General features: G+C 58.8%; 1 protein-coding gene across 2 annotated transcripts in view; it reads right to left on the bottom strand.

Moving 5' to 3' along the window:
- Positions 1 to 18524, bottom strand: part of LOC140390498 (regulator of G-protein signaling 3-like) — a 180186-nt gene that overhangs the window by 58766 nt on the left and 102896 nt on the right. For both annotated transcript variants that reach the window (XM_072475669.1, XM_072475668.1), the window contains exon 2: positions 12602 to 13165. In XM_072475669.1, coding sequence (XP_072331770.1) covers positions 12602 to 13165 — 564 coding nt within the window. The remainder of the gene's footprint in view (positions 1 to 12601; positions 13166 to 18524) is intronic.

Raw genomic sequence — 18524 nt, 5'->3', positions numbered from 1 at the left:
GATCGAGAAACTGGGGTCCCACAGCCGCATTCTCGAGTTAAACAAAGGTAATTATGTCAGCATGCGGGCAGATTTAGCCCCAGTGGACTGGGCAGGAAGATGAAAAGGTGATGAGCTGTGGCAGTTGTTTCAGGAGATACTCAATTCCTCACAACTAAAATCCATTCCAGAGAGGATGGAAGATTGTCAGAGAAGGAAAAACATCCATGACTAAGCAAGGAAATTAAAGATACATAAAGACAAAAACTGAGGCATACCATATTGCAAAGGCCAGTGACAGGAGATTGGAAAACTTTTAAAGGTTGACAAAAGGATTATGAACAAAGTAATTAAAAGAGCAAAGGTGAATTATGAAAGAAAACTAGCGCAAAATATAAAAAGGGTAGCAAAAGCTTCACTAAGTAGACAAAAGGGAAGAGAGTAGCTAAAGTGAATGTTGGTCCTTTGGAGAATGAGATGGGGGAGTGGATAATGGGGAACACAGAAATAGCAGAGATGCTAAATCAATATTTTGCCTCCAGTTTTCACGGTGGAGGACACTAGTATCATCCCAATAGTAACAGGTAATGCAGAGGTACAAGAAAGGGAGGAACTTGTGCAATCATCACCAATCGGGCAAAATTACTAATCAAATTTGGGATTGAAGGCAGGCCAGTCCCCAGGGCCTGATGGTCTACATCCGAGGAAGAAAATGGTAGCCGAGATAGAGGATCCATTGGTTATGATATTCCAAAATTCCCTGGACGGCACTGCTGCTTTGTAGCACCAGGGATCTGGGTTCGATTCAAGCCTTGGATGACTGCCTGTGTGGAGCTTTCTCATTCCCCCCCCCGCGTCTGCGTGAGTTTCCTCCGGGTGCTTTCCTCCCACAGTCCAACGATGTGCAGGTGAGGCGGATTGGCCGTGTTAAATTGCCTTTAGTGTCCAAAGGCTAGGTTGGGCTACGGCGATAGGGCGGGGGAGTGGGCCGAGGTGGGGGGGGGGGTGCTTTTACAGGGTCAGTACAGACTAGATGGGCTGAATGGCCCCATTCTACACTGCAGAATTCTACGGTGGTTCCAGTGGATTGGAAACCTGCTAATGTAACGGCCTTATTCAAAAAGGCAGGGAGGCGAAAGCAGGAAACTATAGGCCAATTAGTTCAACATCTATCGTTGGGAAATTGGAAATTGTTAGAATTGATTAATTAAGGAAGTAATATCAGAACATTTGGCAATCCATCAGAGTCAGCATGTTTTATAAAGGCTAAATTGTGTTTGACTTATTTGCTAGAGTTCTTCAAAGATGTAACAAGCCAAGCGGATAAAGGGAATCCTGTAGATGTACTATATCTGGACTTGCGGAAGGCGTTTGATAAGGTGCCGCACAGAAGGTTAGATCTCCATAGAACAGAAGATTGTCTTCCTGACAGATGGCAGAGTTGGGATAAATAGGTCTTTTTCTGGTTACAAGCTGGTACTAGTGGGATGTCACAAGGTTTGGTCCTCGGGCCCCAGATATTCACAATCTATGTTAATGATTTGGATTCAGGAATAGAAGGTTCAATAGCCAAATTCGCAGATGACACTAAAGTAGGTGGGATAGTAAGTTGCAATGGGGAAATAAGAAATTTACAAATGGATATAGATAGGTTAGGTGAGTGGGCCAAAATTCAGCAGATGGAGTTTAATGTGGATAGGTGTGAGGTCAGGCATTTTGGTCAACAAATGGAAAGGCAACTTATTATCTAAATGGAGAGAAACGTCAGAGTTCTCCGGTGCAGAGGGATCTGGGCGTCCTTGTGTATGAATCACAGAAAACTAGCACGCAGGTACAGCAGGTAATGAGGAGGGCAAATGGAATTTTGGTCTTTATACCTAAAAGAATTGTGTATAAAAGTAGGGAAGTGTTGCTGCAGCTGTACAAGGTGAGATCGTACCTGGAGTATTGTGCACAGGTTTGGTCCCCTTACCTGAGGAGGGATGTCGTATAATTAGAGGCAGTTCAGAGGAGGTTCACGAGATTTATTCCAGAGATGAGGAGCGGGATTTTCCGACCCTCGCCGGGCTGGAAAATCCCCGTGATGCGGCGTGAATCCCGCCGCTCCGCCGCCGGCTGCCGTATTCTCCGGCGCCGGTTTATGGGCGGGGATCACGCCACGCCGGTCGGGGGCTGTTGGCAGCGGCCCCCCCCCCCCCCGGCGGACAATTCTCCGGGCCCCGATGGGCCGGGCGGCCGTCGGTTTCCGGCCACTCCCGCCGGCGTCAATTGGACATGGTCTCACACGGCGGGGCCTGGCTGGTAGGCCGGCTGGTACGGTTCCTTGGGGGGGCGGGCGGGGGGGGGGGAGAAAGGGGGGGGGGGATCCAGTCGGGGGGGCCCCACGGTGGCCTGGCCAGCAATCGGGGCCCACCGATCTGCGGGCGGGCCTGTGCCGTGGGGGCACTCCTTCCTTCCGGGGCGGCACCTGTAGGGCTCCAACATGGCCGGCGCGGAGAAGATCCCCCCCCATCCCCCCGCACATGTGTTAGAATACGCCGGCCGGTCTGCGCATGCGCGGAACTACACCGGCGGTTCTGCGCATGCGCTAACTCGCCCCTCCGCTGCCGACCTAACCCCCGGGAGTGCGGAGGATTCCGCACCCTCCGGGCGGCCCGACGCCGGAGCGCGTCACGCCGCTTCTTACGCCGGCGTCGGGCCGTCGCGGCGATTCGGGAGACTCCCGCCCGAGGGGGTTATGAGGAGAGATTGAGCTGCTTAGGCCTCTACTCGCTCCAGTTCAGGAGAATGAGAGGAGATCTGAATGAGGCATAAAAGACGATGAACGTTAATGACCAAAGAGACGCGAGCGGATGTTTCCTCTTGTGGGACAATCTAGAACGAGAGGTTCTGGTTTTGGGATGAGGCGGAGCAGATTGAAAACAAAGATGTGGAGGAGTGACTTCCCTCAAAGGGTCGTGAACCTGTGAAATTCACGCCCCAGAGAGTGGTGGATGCTGGGACATTGAGGAAACCCCAGAGAGTGGTGGATGCTGGGACATTGAGGAAACCCCAGAGAGTGGTGGATGCTGGGACATTGAGGAAACCCCAGAGAGTGGTGGATGCTGGGACATTGAGGAAACCCCAGAGAGTGGTGGATGCTGGGACATTGAGGAAACCCCAGAGAGTGGTGGATGCTGGGACATTGAGGAAACCCCAGAGAGTGGTGGATGCTGGGACATTGAGGAAACCCCAGAGAGTGGTGGATGCTGGGACATTGAGGGAACCCCAGAGAGTGGTGGATGCTGGGACATTGAGGAAACCCCAGAGAGTGGTGGATGCTGGGACATTGAGGAAACCCCAGAGAGTGGTGGATGCTGGGACATTGAGGAAACCCCAGAGAGTGGTGGATGCTGGGACATTGAGGAAACCCCAGAGAGTGGTGGATGCTGGGACATTGAGGAAACCCCAGAGAGTGGTGGATGCTGGGACATTGAGGAAATGTTGGGAGACAGACAGATTTTTAATCAGTCATGGGTATGAAGAACGGGCAGGACAGGAGTTGAGACTGAGATGCGATCACCAATCATCGTAATTAATGGCAGAGCGGGATCGAGGGGCTGAATTGACTACTCCTGCTCCTTCTTCACATGTACTTATGTTTATTTTTGATGAGGCAAACAGCTGGACTTTCTGCGCGAGAGGTTGATGAGGTTCAAAGAAAATTGCGTTTTGGAATTTACAACCGAAGGATACTCGACCTGTGTGAGTCAGTTCCACCGTCGTGCCTGAGTAAAGACCTTCCGCCAGAATCTCCTGTTGGGAGTTATTATTGACTACACGATATTGATGGCTCCTAATTGCAGAATGCCAGCAATAAAAACATCAGCAACTTGTAATTATTGAACACTTCTTGCTCAGTGGAAAGCCCAAGGTGCCTCAGCAATTAGCAAACAAGATGTGACATTGAGTCACACAGGTGAAAAGATTGGTCAGAGAGAGGGGGGCAGACAGGGAGAGAGGGCAGACAGGGAGAGGGGGCAGAGAGGGAGAGGGGGCAGACAGGGAGAGAGGGGCAGAGAGGGAGAGAGGGGCAGACAGGGAGAGAGGGCAGACAGGGAGAGAGGGCAGACAGGGAGAGGGGGCAGACAGGGAGAGAGGGCAGACAGGGAGAGGGGGCAGACAGGGAGAGAGGGCAGACAGGGAGAGGAGGCAGACAGGGAGAGAGGGCAGACAGGGAGAGGGGGCAGACAGGGAGATGGGGCAGACAGGGAGAGGGGGCAGACAGGGAGAGGGGGCAGACAGGGAGAGAGGACAGCCAGGGAGAGGGGGTAGACATGGAGAGAGGGCAGACAGGGAGAGAGGGCAGACAGGGAGAGGGGGCAGACAGGGAGAGAGGGCAGACAGGGAGAGGGGGCAGACAGGGAGATGGGGCAGACAGGGAGAGAGGGCAGACAGGGAGAGGGGGCAGACAGGGAGAGAGGGCAGACAGGGAGAGGGGGCAGACAGGGAGAGAGGGCAGACAGGGAGAGAGGGCAGACAGGGAGAGGGGGCAGACAGGGAGAGAGGGCAGACAGGGAGAGAGGGCAGACAGGGAGAGAGGGGCAGACAGGGAGAGGGGGCAGACAGGGAGAGAGGGCAGACAGGGAGAGGGGGCAGACAGGGAGAGAGGGCAGACAGGGAGAGGGGGCAGACAGGGAGAGAGGGCAGACAGGGAGAGGGGGCAGACAGGGAGATGGGGCAGACAGGGAGAGAGGGCAGACAGGGAGAGAGGGCAGACAGGGAGAGAGGGGCAGACAGGGAGAGGGGGCAGACAGGGAGAGAGGGCAGACAGGGAGAGGGGGCAGACAGGGAGATGGGGCAGACAGGGAGAGGGGGCAGACAGGGAGAGAGGGGCAGAGCGGGAGAGAGGGGCAGAGAGGGAGATGGGGCAGACAGGGAGAGAGGGGCAGAGCGGGAGAGAGGGGCAGAGAGGGAGTGGGGGCAGACAGGGAGAGGGGAAGAGAGGGAGAGGGGGCAGACAGGGAGAGGGGGCAGAGAGGGAGAGGGGGCAGAGAGGGAGAGGGGGCAGACAGGGAGAGGGGAAGAGAGGGAGAGGGGGCAGAGAGGGAGAGGGGGCAGAGAGGAAGAGGGGGCAGAGAGGGAGAGGGGGGCAGAGAGGGAGAGGGGGCAGAGAGGGAGAGGGGGCAGAGAGGGGGAGGGGGGCAGAGAGGGAGAGGGGTGCAGAGAGGGAGAGGGGGCAGAGAGGGAGAGGGGGGCAGAGAGGGAGGGGGTGCAGAGAGGGAGAGGGGGCAGAGAGGGAGAGGGGGCAGACAGGGAGAGGGGGCAGACAGGGAGAGGGGGCAGACAGGGAGAGAGGGGCAGAGAGGGAGAGAGGGGCAGAGAGGGAGAGAGGGGCAGAGAGGGAGTGGGGGCAGACAGGGAGAGGGGAAGAGAGGGAGAGGGGGCAGAGAGGGAGAGGGGGCAGACAGGGAGAGGGGAAGAGAGGGAGAGGGGGAAGAGAGGGAGAGGGGGCAGAGAGGGAGAGGGGGCAGAGAGGGAGAGGGGGGCAGAGAGGGAGAGGGGGAAGAGAGGGGGAGGGGGCAGAGAGGGAGAGGGGGCAGAGAGGGAGAGGGGGCAGAGAGGGGGAGGGGGGCAGAGAGGGAGGGGGTGCAGAGAGGGAGAGGGGGCAGAGAGGGAGAGGGGGCAGACAGGGAGAGGGGGCAGACAGGGAGAGGGGGCAGACAGGGAGAGGGGGCAGACAGGGAGAGAGGGGCAGAGAGGGAGAGGAGGCAGACAGGGAGAGAGGGCAGACAGGGAGAGGGGGCAGAGAGGGAGAGGGGGCAGACAGGGAGTGGGGAAGAGAGGGAGAGGGGCAGAGAGGGAGAGGGGGCAGAGAGGGAGAGAGGGGGCAGACAGGGAGTGGGGAAGAGAGGGAGAGGGGCAGAGAGGGAGAGGGGGCAGAGAGGGAGAGGGGGCAGAGAGGGAGAGGGGGCAGAGAGGGAGAGGGGGCAGAGAGGGAGAGGGGGCAGAGAGGGAGAGGGGGGCAGAGAGGGAGAGGGGGCAGAGAGGGGGAGGGGGGCAGAGAGGGGGAGGGGGCAGAGAGGGGGAGGGGGGGAGAGAGGGAGAGGGGGTCAGAGAGGGAGAGGGTCAGAGAGGGAGAGGGGCAGAGAGGGAGAGGGGCAGAGAGGGAGGGGGGCAGAGAGGGAGAGGGGGTCAGAGAGGGAGAGGGGGAAGAGAGGGAGAGGGGGCAGAGAGGGAGAGGGGGCAGAGAGGGAGAGGGGGGCAGAGAGGGAGGGGGGGCAGAGAGGGAGAGGGGGGCAGAGAGGGGGAGGGGGGGCAGAGAGGGAGAGGGGGAAGAGAGGGAGAGGGGGGCAGAGAGGGAGAGGGGGAAGAGAGGGAGAGGGGGCAGAGAGGGAGGGGGGGCAGAGAGGGAGAGGGGGAAGACAGGGAGAGGAGAAAGAGAGGGAGAGGGCGTCAGAGAGGGAGAGGGAGAGGGGGCAGAGAGGGAGAGGGGGGCAGAGAGGGAGAGGGGCAGAGAGGGTGAGGTGGACAGAGGGGGAGAGGGGGAAGAGAGGGAGAGGGTAAAGAGGGAGGAGGCAGAGAGGGGCCTTTGGGCGTGCAGGACCTGGGTGTGCAGGACGCGGGCATGCAGGATCCGGGAGTGAAGGACCTGAGCGTGCAGGACCTGGGCGTGCTGGACCCGGGCGTGAAGGACCCGGGCGTGCGGGACCCGGGGGTGCGGGACCCGGGCGTGCAGGACCCGGGCGTGCAGGACCTGGGCGTGAAGGACCCGGGCGTGCGGGACCCGGGCGTGCGGGACCCGGGCGTACGGGACTAGGCGTGCAGGACCCGGGCGTGCAGGACCTGGGCGTGAAGGACCCGGGCGTGCAGGACCTGGGCGTGAAGGAACTGGGCGTGCAGGACCTGGGCGTGAAGGACCCGGGCGTGCAGGACATGGGCGTGCAGGACCCGGGCGTGCAGGACCCGGGCGTGAAGGACCCGGGCGTGCAGGACCCGGGCATGAAGGACCTGGGCGTGAAGGACCTGGGCGTGAAGGACCTGGGCGTGCAGGACCTGGGCGTGAAGGACCTGGGTGTGCAGGACCTGGGCGTGAAGGACCTGGGCGTGCAGGACCTGGGCGTGAAGGACCTGGGCGTGATGGACCTGGGCGTGCAGGACCTGGGCGTGAAGGACCTGGGCGTGCAGGACCTGGGCGTGAAGGACCTGAGCGTGCAAGACCTGGGCGTGAAGGAACTGGGCGTGAAGGACCTGGGCGTGAAGGACCCGGGCGTGCAGGACCTGGGCGTGAAGGACCCGGGCGTGCAGGACCTGGGCCTGAAGGACCTGAGCGTGCAGGACCTGGGCGTGAAGGAACTGGGCGTGCAGGACCTGGGCGTGAAGGACCTGGGCGTGCAGGACCTGGGCGTGAAGGACCTGAGCGTGCAGGACCTGGGCGTGCAGGACCCGGGCGTGCAGGACCTGAGCGTGAAGGACCCGAGCGTGCAGGACCTGGGCGTGAAGGACCCGAGCGTGCAGGACCTGGGCGTGCAGGACCTGGGCGGGCAGGACCTGAGCGTGAAGGACCCGAGCGTGCAGGACCCGGGCGTGAAGGACCCGGGCGTGAAGGACCTGGGTGTGCAGGACCTGGGCGTGAAGGACCTGGGTGTGCAGGACCTGGGCGTGAAGGACCTGAGCATGCAGGACCTCGGCGTGAAGGACCTGAGCGTGCAGGACCTGGGCGTGCAGGACCTGAGCGTGCAGGACCTGGGCGTGAAGGACCTGAGCGTGCAGGACCTGGGCGTGCAGGACCTGGGCGGGCAGGACCTGAGCGTGAAGGACCCGAGCGTGCAGGACCCGAGCGTGAAGGACCTGGGTGTGCAGGACCTGGGCGTGAAGGACCTGGGTGTGCAGGACCTGGGCGTGAAGGACCTGAGCGTGCAGGTCCAGGGCGTGCAGGACCTGAGCGTGCAGGACCTGGGTGGGCAGGACCTGAGCGTGCAGGACCCGGGCGTGCAGGACCTGGGCGTGAAGGACCCGAGCGTGCAGGACCTGGGCGTGCAGGACCTGGGTGTGCAGGACCTGGGCGTGAAGGACCTGAGCGTGCAGGACCTGGGCGTGCAGGACCCGGGCGTGCAGGACCCGGGCGTGCAGGACCTGGGCGTGCAGGACCCGGGCGTGAAGGACCCGGGCGTGAAGGACCCGGGCGTGCAGGACCTGGGCGTGCAGGACCCGGGCGTGAAGGACCTGAGCGTGCAGCACCAGGGCGTACAGGACCTGGGCGTGCAGGACCCGGGCGTGCAGGACCCGGGCGTGCAGGACCCGGGCGTGCAGGACCCGGGCGTGCAGGACCCGGGCGTGAAGGACCCGGGCGTGCAGGACCTGGGCGTGAAGGACCTGAGCGTGCAGGACCTGGGCGTGCAGGACCCGGGCGTGAAGGACCCGGGCGTGCAGGACCCGGGCGTGCAGGACCCGGGCGTGCAGGACCTGGGCGTGAAGGACCCAGGCGTGCAGGACTCGGGCGTGAAGGACCTGAGCGTGCAGGACCTGGGCGTGCAGGACCCGGGTGTGAAGGACCCGGGCGTGCAGGACCTGGGCGTGCAGGACCTGGGCGTGCAGGACCTGGGCGTGCAGGATCCGGGCGTGCAGGACCAGGGCGTGCAGGACCTGGGCGTGCAGAGCCTGGGCGTGCAGGACCTGGGCGTGCAGGACCCGGGCGTGCAGGACCTGGGTGTGCAGGAACTGGGCGTGACGGACCTAGGCGTGCCGGCGTGCAGGACCCGGGCGTGCAGGACCCGGGCGTGCAGGACCTGGGTGTGCGGGACCTGGGCGTGCAGGACTTGGGCGTGCAGGACTTGGGCGTGCAGGACCCGGGCGTGAAGGACCTGAGCGTGCAAGACCCGGGCGTGCAGGACCTGGGCGTGAAGGACCTGGGCGTGCAGGACCTGGGCGTGCTGGACCTGGGTGTGCTGCACCTGGGCGTGCAGGACCTGGGCGTGCAGGATCCGGGCGTGCAGGACCTGGGTGTGAAGGACCCGGGCGTGCAGGACCTGGGCGTGCAGAAACCTTGTGTGCAGGACCTGGGCGTGCAGGACCTGGGCGTGCAGGACCTGGGCGTGCAGGCCCTGGGCGTGCAGGACCTGGGCGTGCAGAAACCGGGTGTGCAGGACCTGGGCGTGCAGGACCTGGGCGTGCAGGACCTGGGCGTGCAGAAACCGGGCGTGCAGGACCTGGGCGTGCAGGACCTGGGCGTGCAGGACCTGGGCGTGCAGGACCCGGGCGTGCAGGACCTGGGTGTGCAGGACCCGGGCGTGAAGGACCTGGGCGTGCAGGACCTGGGCGTGAAGGACCCGGGCGTGCAGGACCTGGGTGTGCAGGATCCGGGCGTTCAGGACCTGGGCGTGCAGGATCCGGGCGTGCAGGACCTGGGCGTGCAGGACCCGGGCGTGCAGGACCTGGGCGTGCAGGATCCGGGCGTGCAGGACCAGGGCGTGCAGGATCTGGTCGTGCAGGAACTGGGCGTGAAGGACCTGGGCGTGCGGGCGTGCAGGACCCGTGCGTGCAGGACCTGGGCGTGCAGGAACTGGGCGTGAAGGACCCGGGCGTGAAGGACCTGAGCGTGCAGGACCTGGGCGTGCAGGACCTGGGCGTGCAGGACCCGGGCGTGCAGGACCTGGGTGTGAAGGACCTGGGCGTGCAGGACCTGGGCGTGCAGGACCCGGGCGTGAAGGACCTGAGCGTGAAGGACCTGGGCGTGCAGGACCTGGGCGTGCAGGACCTGGGTGTGAAGGACCTGGGCGTGCAGGACCTGGGCGTGCAGGACCCGGGCGTGAAGGACCTGAGCGTGCAGGACCTGGGCGTGCAGGACCCGGGTGTGCTGGACCTGGGCGTGCAGGACCTGGGCGTGCAGGACCTGGGTGTGAAGGACCCGGGCGTGCAGGACCTGGGTGTGCAGGACCTGGGCGTGCAGGACCCGGGCGTGAAGGACCTGAGCGTGCAGGACCTGGGCGTGCAGGACCCGGGCGTGCAGGACCTGGGCGTGAAGGACCTGAGCGTGCAGGACCTGGGTGTGCTGGACCTGGGCGTGCTGGACCTGGGTGTGCTGGACCTGGGCGTGCAGGACCTGGGCGTGCAGGACCCGGGCGTGCTGGACCTGGGTGTGCTGGACCTGGGCGTGCTGGACCTGGGTGTGCTGGACCTGGGCGTGCAGGACCTGGGCGTGAAGGACCTGAGCGTGCAGGACCCGGGCGTGAAGGACCCGGGCGTGCAGGACCTGGGTGTGCAGGACCTGGGCGTGAAGGACCTGAGCGTGCAGGACCTGGCCGTGCAGGACCCGGGCGTGCTGGACCTGGGTGTGCTGGACCTGGGCGTGCAGGACCTGGGCGTGCAGGACCTGGGTGTGAAGGACCCGGGCGTGCAGGACCTGGGTGTGCAGGACCCGGGCGTGAAGGACCTGGGCGTGCAGGACCTGAGCCTGAAGGACCCGGGCGTGCAGGACCTGGGTGTGCAGGACCCGGGCGTGCAGGACCTGGGTGTGCAGGACCCGGGCGTGAAGGACCTGGGCGTGCAGGACCTGGGTGTGAAGGACCCGGGCGTGCAGGACCTGGGTGTGAAGGACCCGGGCGTGCAGGACCTGGGTGTGAAGGACCCGGGCGTGCAGGACCTGGGTGTGCAGGACCCGGGCGTGAAGGACCTGGGCGTGCAGGACCTGGGTGTGCAGGACCTGGGCGTGAAGGACCTGAGCGTGCAGGACCTGGGCGTGCAGGACCCGGGCGTGCTGGACCTGGGTGTGCTGGACCTGGGCGTGCAGGACCTGGGCGTGCAGGACCTGGGTGTGAAGGACCCGGGCGTGCAGGACCTGGGTGTGCAGGACCCGGGCGTGAAGGACCTGGGCGTGCAGGACCTGAGCGTGCAGGACCTGGGCGTGCAGGACCCGGGCGTGCAGGACCCGGGCGTGCAGGACCCGGGCGTGCAGGACCTGGGCGTGCAGGACCCGGGCGTGCAGGACCTGGGCGTGCAGGACCCGGGTGTGCAGGACCCGGGTGTGCTGGACCCGGGTGTGCAGGACCTGGGCGTGAAGGACCCGGGCGTGCAGGACCTGGGTGTGCTGGACCCGGGTGTGCAGGACCTGGGCGTGAAGGACCCGGGCGTGCAGGACCTGGGCGTGCAGGACCTGGGCGTGCAGGACCCGGGCGTGCAGGACCCGGGCGTGCAGGACCCGGGCGTGAAGGACCCGGGCGTGAAGGACCCAGGCGTGCGAGCATGCAGGACCCGGGCGTGCAGGACCTGGGCGTGAAGGACCTGGGCGTGCGGGCGTGCAGGACCCGGGCGTGCAGGACCCGGGCGTGCAGGACCTGGGCGTGCAGGACCCGGGCGTGCGGGACCCGGGCGCGCGGGACCCGGGCGCGCGGGACCCGGACGCGCAGGACCCGGACGTGCAGGACCCGGACGTGCAGGACCCGGGCGTGCAGGACCTGGGCGTGCAGGACCCGGGCGTGAAGGAACTGGGCGTGCGGGCGTGCAGGACCCGGGCGTGCAGGAACTGGGCGTGCAGGACCTGGGCGTGCGGGCGTGCAGGACCCGGGCGTGCGGGACCTGGGCGTGCGGGACTTGGGCGTGCAGGACCTGGGCGTGCAGGACCCGGGCGTGCAGCGTGCGGGACCCGGGTGCGCGGGACCCGGGCGCGCAGGACCCGGACGCGCAGGACCCGGATGTGCAGGACCTGGGCGTGCAGGACCTGGGCGTGTACAGCGATGGCAACCTGCCATTCTCTGCAATTGAATGTGACCATGATTGTTCATCTTTCTCAGCTCCCTCCTCTTGTGCTCTCTAAGTCTAGAGTCTACCTGTAAAGTCTCAGGGAAGCGACCACTCGGAAGCAATGACTGGAGAAAGGTTTTGATTTATTCTTCTTCCTATTTACACCTCCTACTCGACAAAGGGTCTCCCCGCACCCGGGCCACACCCGGCCCACACCCGGGCCGGGGTACTTATATCTCAGTAGCCGTGGGAATGGGGGAGGTAGCCCCACCCCCCTCATCTGTTCTAGACACCTGCACACACCCCTGCCCCCCAGCCCGAGGAAACAATGTCCCCACATCCAGTCTGTCCAGCTCTGATCCCCTCTCATGCTCCAGGTAATACGGGCTCTCTCCCCACATGACAATCCTGCCACCCCAGGAATCAGTAAACAAGGATGAGAATTTTTTTAAAATATGGTGTTGGCGGATCAGGAGCAAAGGTAGGTGAAGGGGCATAGTGGGTGATGGGTGAATAAGACTTGTTGTGATGGGTCGTGAGAGGAAATAATTGTGTCCACCGGATCGAATCTCTTCATCATTTTGATCAACTTGTGTTACGAGAGTAAATGAGACCCCTGATGCACAATCAATTACTCTCGAGATGAGGTGAGTCATAACTAATCGGCTTTAATCAGCTAGAACTGTACCCAGCAGCTGCGATACAGAAAGTGAATGCTGCTGGGACGGCATTGGTTCTTATACTCCGCCTCTCAGGGCGGTGCTACGTACGTGAGCCAATGGTAGACTCCTGGGTCTAACCAATGGTCATCCACCTCTCAGGTACCGCAATACCTGGTATTACCACATTCACCCCCTTTTTGTGTTTCGCCATTCCCGTGGGACGCGGGAGTTTGCTTTCCTACCTTGCGTGATCCGGTGAAGATGGAGCGCAGGTGCTCCTTGGCAGCGGCCACCCTCGCCAACGCCCGCTCCTTCCTCAGTGTCTTGGGCGAGGGCAGGCTCCAGCCGCTCTCTGTTTTCTGCTTGCCCGTCAGCTGGCTGCTGGAGATGAAGTCCCGCCTCTCCCCGTCCCGCGCCAGGTTGCCGTCGCTGTACGTGCGCCACATGCCCAGGTCCTGCACGCCCAGGCGGTAGCTCGGGTCCCGGCTGCCGGGCCCCAGGCTGTCGCAGCTCTTGTCCGACTCGTCGAAGCTGTCGCCAGCCAGCTGGTGCAGGGTGTCCACGCTCAGGCTGTACTCCTTCTCGATCCGGACCTCCGGGATGACCACCTTCCGCTCCTCCCCCGCCGCCTTCGCCTCCTCGCCAGCCGCGGCCTCCAACTTAACCCCCTCCTTCGCCTCCTGGCAGTCGCCCGTCGGGGTCTCGAACCGGTGGAGGATCCTCCGCGACCAAGGCAGGAACTCACAGTCCAGCAGGCAGCCCTCCGATCCCACCTTGCGTAGACTCCCAAAGTGGCTCTTCAACATCTGGCAGGAACACAAATAAACATCAGTCAGGCCCCAGAAGGAAAGACAGAAGAAGCGAATCATTAGTTGTATTTTAAAAAAAAACTTTCATCACCTCTTGGCTTCCCAAAGTGCTTCATAGCTAATGAGACACTTCTGAAGCATATTGATTGTTGTAATGTCGGACACACAGCAGATATTCCACGCACAGCAAGCTCTCACAAACAGCAACCATAGAAGTAGAATTCCTCAGTGCTGCAGAGGCCATTGTTTTTGCACCGAAAGAGCACTCCACCTAGGCCCACTCCCCCGCAACCACATAACCCCACCTAACCTGCACATCTTTTGGACACTATGGGCAATTTAGCATGGCCAAACCACCTAACCTGCACATTTTTGGGCTGTGGGAGGAAACCGGGGCACCCTGAGGAAACCCACGCACACACGGGGAGAACGTGCCGACTACGCACAGACAGCCAAGGCTGGAATTGAACCCTGGGCCCTGGTGCTGTGCTACCCACTGTGCCACCGTGGGTACTGGGTAACCTGTCCCTGCTTAGTGGAGCGAAAGAGAGAAGATCCCTGATTCTCTTCTTCGCAATAATGGTGCTGAGATTCCTTTGCACTGCCCTGACAGAGCAAATTTGACGTCGGTTTCATGTCTGACCTGAAGAACAGCACCTCCGACAGCGCAGCACACCGTCAGCACTGACCGCTGTATGTGTCCCGCCCAAGGTGTCCTGGGGCAGATCTTTCACGGATTGACTTTTACGAATACATGACCAAGGAGCAGGAGGAGGGCACGGTCCCTCGAGCCTGCTACACCATTTAATATGGGCGGCACGGTAGCACAGTGTTTAGCACTGTTGCTTCTCAGCACCAGGGTCCCAGGTTCGATTCCGGCTTGGGTCACTGTCTCTGCGGAGTCTGCGCATCGTCCTCGTGTGTGCGTGGGTTTCCTCCGGGTGCTCCGGTTTCCTCCCACAGGCCAAAGATGTGCGGGTTAGGTGAATTGGACATTCTGAATTCTCCCTCTGTGTACCCGAACAGGTGCCGAAATGTGGCAACTAGGGACGTTTCACAGTAACTTCATTGCAATGTTAATGTAAGCCTACTTGTGACAATAAAGATTATTATTATTATTCCAATGCTTTTACATTCTTCCTTAAATAAGGTGATGGATACTGTACACGATAGTCCAGGTGTGGAATAACTGAAGCATAACCTCCCTATTTTTGTAACATAAGAACTAGGAGCAAGAGTAGGCCATCTGGCCCCTCGAGCCTGCTCCACCATTCAATGAGATCATGGCTGATCTTTTGTGGACTCGGCTCCACTTTCCGGCCCGAACACCATAACCCTTAATCCCTTTATTCTTCCAAAAACTATCTATCTTTATCTTAAAAACATTTAATGAAGGAGCCTCTACTGCTTCACTGGGCAAGGAATTCCATAGATTCACAACCCTTTGGGTGAAGAAGTTCCTCCTAAACTCAGTCCTAAATCTACTTCCCCTTATTTTGAGGCTATGCCCCCTAGTTCTGCTTTCACCCACCAGTGGAAACAACCTGCCCGCATCTATCCTATCTATTCCCTTCATAATCTTATATGTTTCTATAAGATCCCCCCTCATCCTTCTAAATTCCAACGAGTACAGTCCCAGTCTACTCAACCTCTCCTCGTAATCCAACCCCTTCAGCTCTGGGATTAACCTAGTGAATCTCCTCTGCACACCCTCCAGTGCCAATATGTCGTTTCTCAGGTAAGGAGACCAAAACTGAACACAATACTCCAGGTGTGGCCTCACTAACACCTTATACAATTGCAGCATAACCTCCCCAGTCTTAAACTCCATCCCAGATAACTAGGTAACCAGTTCCCTTCAAAATCAATAAAAACATGTACTTCCAGTTCTGTCGGTAGATGTTTTCGCACTGTGAAATCTTCGCTATTTTCACAGCAATATCGACTCTGCTGTTATTGAAAGTCACCTGTGTTCAATCTAGCGGGCATTTAAAAAAAAATATTTTGCCAATTCATTCTCAAATTTCTCCTTTGCTTCCTGTAAACCCAGTAATGTTCTCTGTGGCCACTGAGAAATTAATCTGGCTCAACCAAAGTATTCCCGTCTTATTTGCGAACCTCCTCTGCCCATTTTATGCACAAGGCTATCGCCATTAACAAGGCAGGTTGTGTGAAGGAGTGTGATGTATGGCGATTCCTGGGTCATTCTGGTACCTGGGGCAAATCTGCACCCCGAATGACACAAGATGGACCACAGCTCCCAGACCCTCAGCCAAGTGATTCTTCGTAAACCTCCAAGTCGCAGACTATTTGACTGCAGGAGGCGCCACAGCAAAGATTTACTGTGCAATATGAGGACTATTTGCCTGCGGGAGGCACTCCCGTCTTCTGGCAGCCATGTGCGTCCAATTGGCAAGCTGTAACTGAGGCGTTTGTTACTGAGCTCAATACAAATCCATTGGGCAATCGGGCAGCTAAATGAAAGCCACATACCTAACAACCCACGCCATTATCAGGCAGGTTGGAGATAGATGACAAGGCAATTGTCACATCATGACAACTAAGTGTACTGCTGAACAGCACAGCATGTGATCTGCTGCACATCGTTTGTATGATGCAACTAACCTCAAAAACCCTGTCCATTATGATCATAGCTGTCCATTCAACTCAGTAGCGTGACCCCACACTCCTTTCCCCCCCTTACCCTTTGACCTCCTTCACCCCGAGTGCTGTATCTAACCGATTCTTTAAAACGTACATGAAGATTCTCCATCAACGGGATCCTCTGTTTTGCCGGCAGCGCGCACAGGCGCATGGATTTCCCAACGGCATGCGGGAAATCATAGAATCAAAGAATTTACAGTGCAGAAGGAGGCCATTCAGCCCATCGAGTCTGCACCGGCTCACACCTCCACCCTATCCCCAATAACCCACCCAACACTAAGGGTAATTTTGGGCACTAAAGGGCAATTTAGCACGGCCAATCCACCCAACCTGCACATCTTTGGAAATCCACGGGCTGCTGGCAGGGGCGCGCCGCGCCGGAAAACGGGAACGGTGGGACAGAGAATCCCGCCCGCAATGTTTTGGTCTCAACTATTTCCTGTGGAAGCAAATTCCACAGGCCACTCTCTTGAGTGAAGACATTTTTCCTCATCTCTGTCCTAAATGATCTACCCCGTATCCTCAGGCTGTGACCCCTCGTTCTGGGCACCCCCACCATCGGGAACATCCTTCCTGCACTTTCCTGTCCAGTCCCGTTAGAATTTTATAGATATCGATGAGATCCCCCCCTCATTCCTCTGAACTCCAGCGCGAACAATCCTAACCGATTCAATCTCTCCCCGTACTTCAGTCCCGCCATCCCAGGAATCAGTCTGGTAAACCTTCGCTGCACTCCTCCCTCTACAGCCAGAACATCCTTCCTCAGAGAATGGGACCAAAACTGCACATTCTACAATATTCCAACTGCTCGCAATATGTGGTCTCGCCAAGGTCCTGTATAATTGCTGCAAGACATCCCTGCTCCTCAACTCGAATCCTCTCATAATAAAGGCCAACATACCGGGCATGATTTTACTGGCCTCATCGCACCTGACTTGGTGACGTGACGAGGCCGATGAATCTTGCTCGAGGCCTCTCATTCAGCATGATCCAGATTAGCATATTTAACTATGCCATTAGGCTCATTATGCTGCGCTGCATTCCCCTGGCATCCGGGAACTAATGGCCGCGCCTAGGAGACCTTGCCTGGGCTGGCATCCTGGCCAACCCTGACACTGCCAGCATATCTCCTCCTATTGAACAGCACCAGCCTTCTTTACTGCCGGCCGGACTTGCATGCTTACCTTCAGCGACTGGTGTATGAGGACGCCAGGTCTCGTTGCACACTCCTCTCGCCTAATCTATGCCTTCTCATTTTTGGAACCCCATATTTATCCAAGTTATCCTGCATTTGCCATTCATTTGTCCACTCCCTCGACTTGTCCAAATTACACTGAAGGATCTCTGTATCCTCCTCACAGCTCACCCTCCCACCCAACTTTGTGTCATTTCATCTGCAATTTGGAGATATTACATTGAATACCATCATTTAAATCATTAATGCATATTGTGAATCGCTGGGCCCTGGGATTTATCCGACTTTAATCCCAGCAATTTCCCCAATACCATTTCTCCACTAATACTGATCTCCTTCAGTTCCTCCCCAACATTACTGGTATTTATTTTTAGGAAACATTTTATTGAGGCATTTAGAATTTTAACATTTAACATATTGACATCCTAAATAACAGAACGGTCCGATACACGCAAAAACCCCTCCGTTGTGGCCTGGCCCGCCATCGGGGCCCACCGATAGGCAGGCCAGCCTCTCGGGTTGGGGGCCTCCTTTCTTCCACGCCAGCCCCTGTAGCCCGGCGCCACGTTGCGTCAGGGCCGGCAGGGAGAAGGGAGCCACTGCGCATGCGCGCATTAGTGCCGGGGCCACTGTGCATGCGGGGACGCAGCGGCGCTCAGTTCATGCCAGAATCAGCAGCTGGAGCGGCATGGGCCACTCCAGTGCCGTGCTGGCCCTCTGAGGGGTCAGAATTGCTGAACCTGAGGCCGTGTTGACGCCGTCGAGAAACGCCATCAGGATCACAGAGTCCCGCCCTCTTTGTTTATTGTTTATTGTTGGACACTGTTTAAATAGACTCTGTTTACTTCAGGGCACTGTTTACATAGACTGTTTAAATAGACTCTGTTTATTGTTGGACACTGTTTAAATAGACGCTGTTTACTACAGGGCACTGTTTACATAGACTGTTTAAATAGACTCTGTTTACTGTCGGGTACAGTTTAAATAGACTCTGTTTACAGTAGGGCACTGTTTACGTAGACTCTGTTTCCTGTAGGTCACTGTTCAAATAGATTGTTTACTACAGAGCACTGTTTAAATAGGTGTTTACTGGAGGACACTTTAAATAGATTGTTTATTCTAGGCCACTGTTTAAATATGATGTGGAGATGCCGGCGTTGGACTGGTGTGGGCACAATATGTAGTCTTACAACACAAGATTAAAGTCCAACAGGATTGTTTGGAATCACTAACTTTCGGAGCTTAGCTCCTTCAAAACAACCCCGTTGGACTTCAATCTGGTTTTACTGGTTAAATAGACTATTTACTGTAGGTCACTCTTTAAATAGACTGTTTACTATAGAGCATGGTTTAAATAGAGGCTGTTTACTGTAGGGCACTGTTTAAATAGCCTCTGTTTACTGCAGAGCACTATTTAAATAGACTATTTATTATAGAGCACTGTTAAATAGGGTTTGTTTAATGCAGGGCACTATTTAAATAGACTCTGTTTTCTGT

Source organism: Scyliorhinus torazame, chromosome 14 (assembly GCF_047496885.1).
Source record: "Scyliorhinus torazame isolate Kashiwa2021f chromosome 14, sScyTor2.1, whole genome shotgun sequence".
In the NCBI taxonomy this organism is placed as follows: domain Eukaryota; kingdom Metazoa; phylum Chordata; class Chondrichthyes; order Carcharhiniformes; family Scyliorhinidae; genus Scyliorhinus; species Scyliorhinus torazame.
The sequence above is the reverse complement of the archived record's forward strand: the minus strand, read 5'-3'. Positions and strand labels throughout refer to the sequence as shown.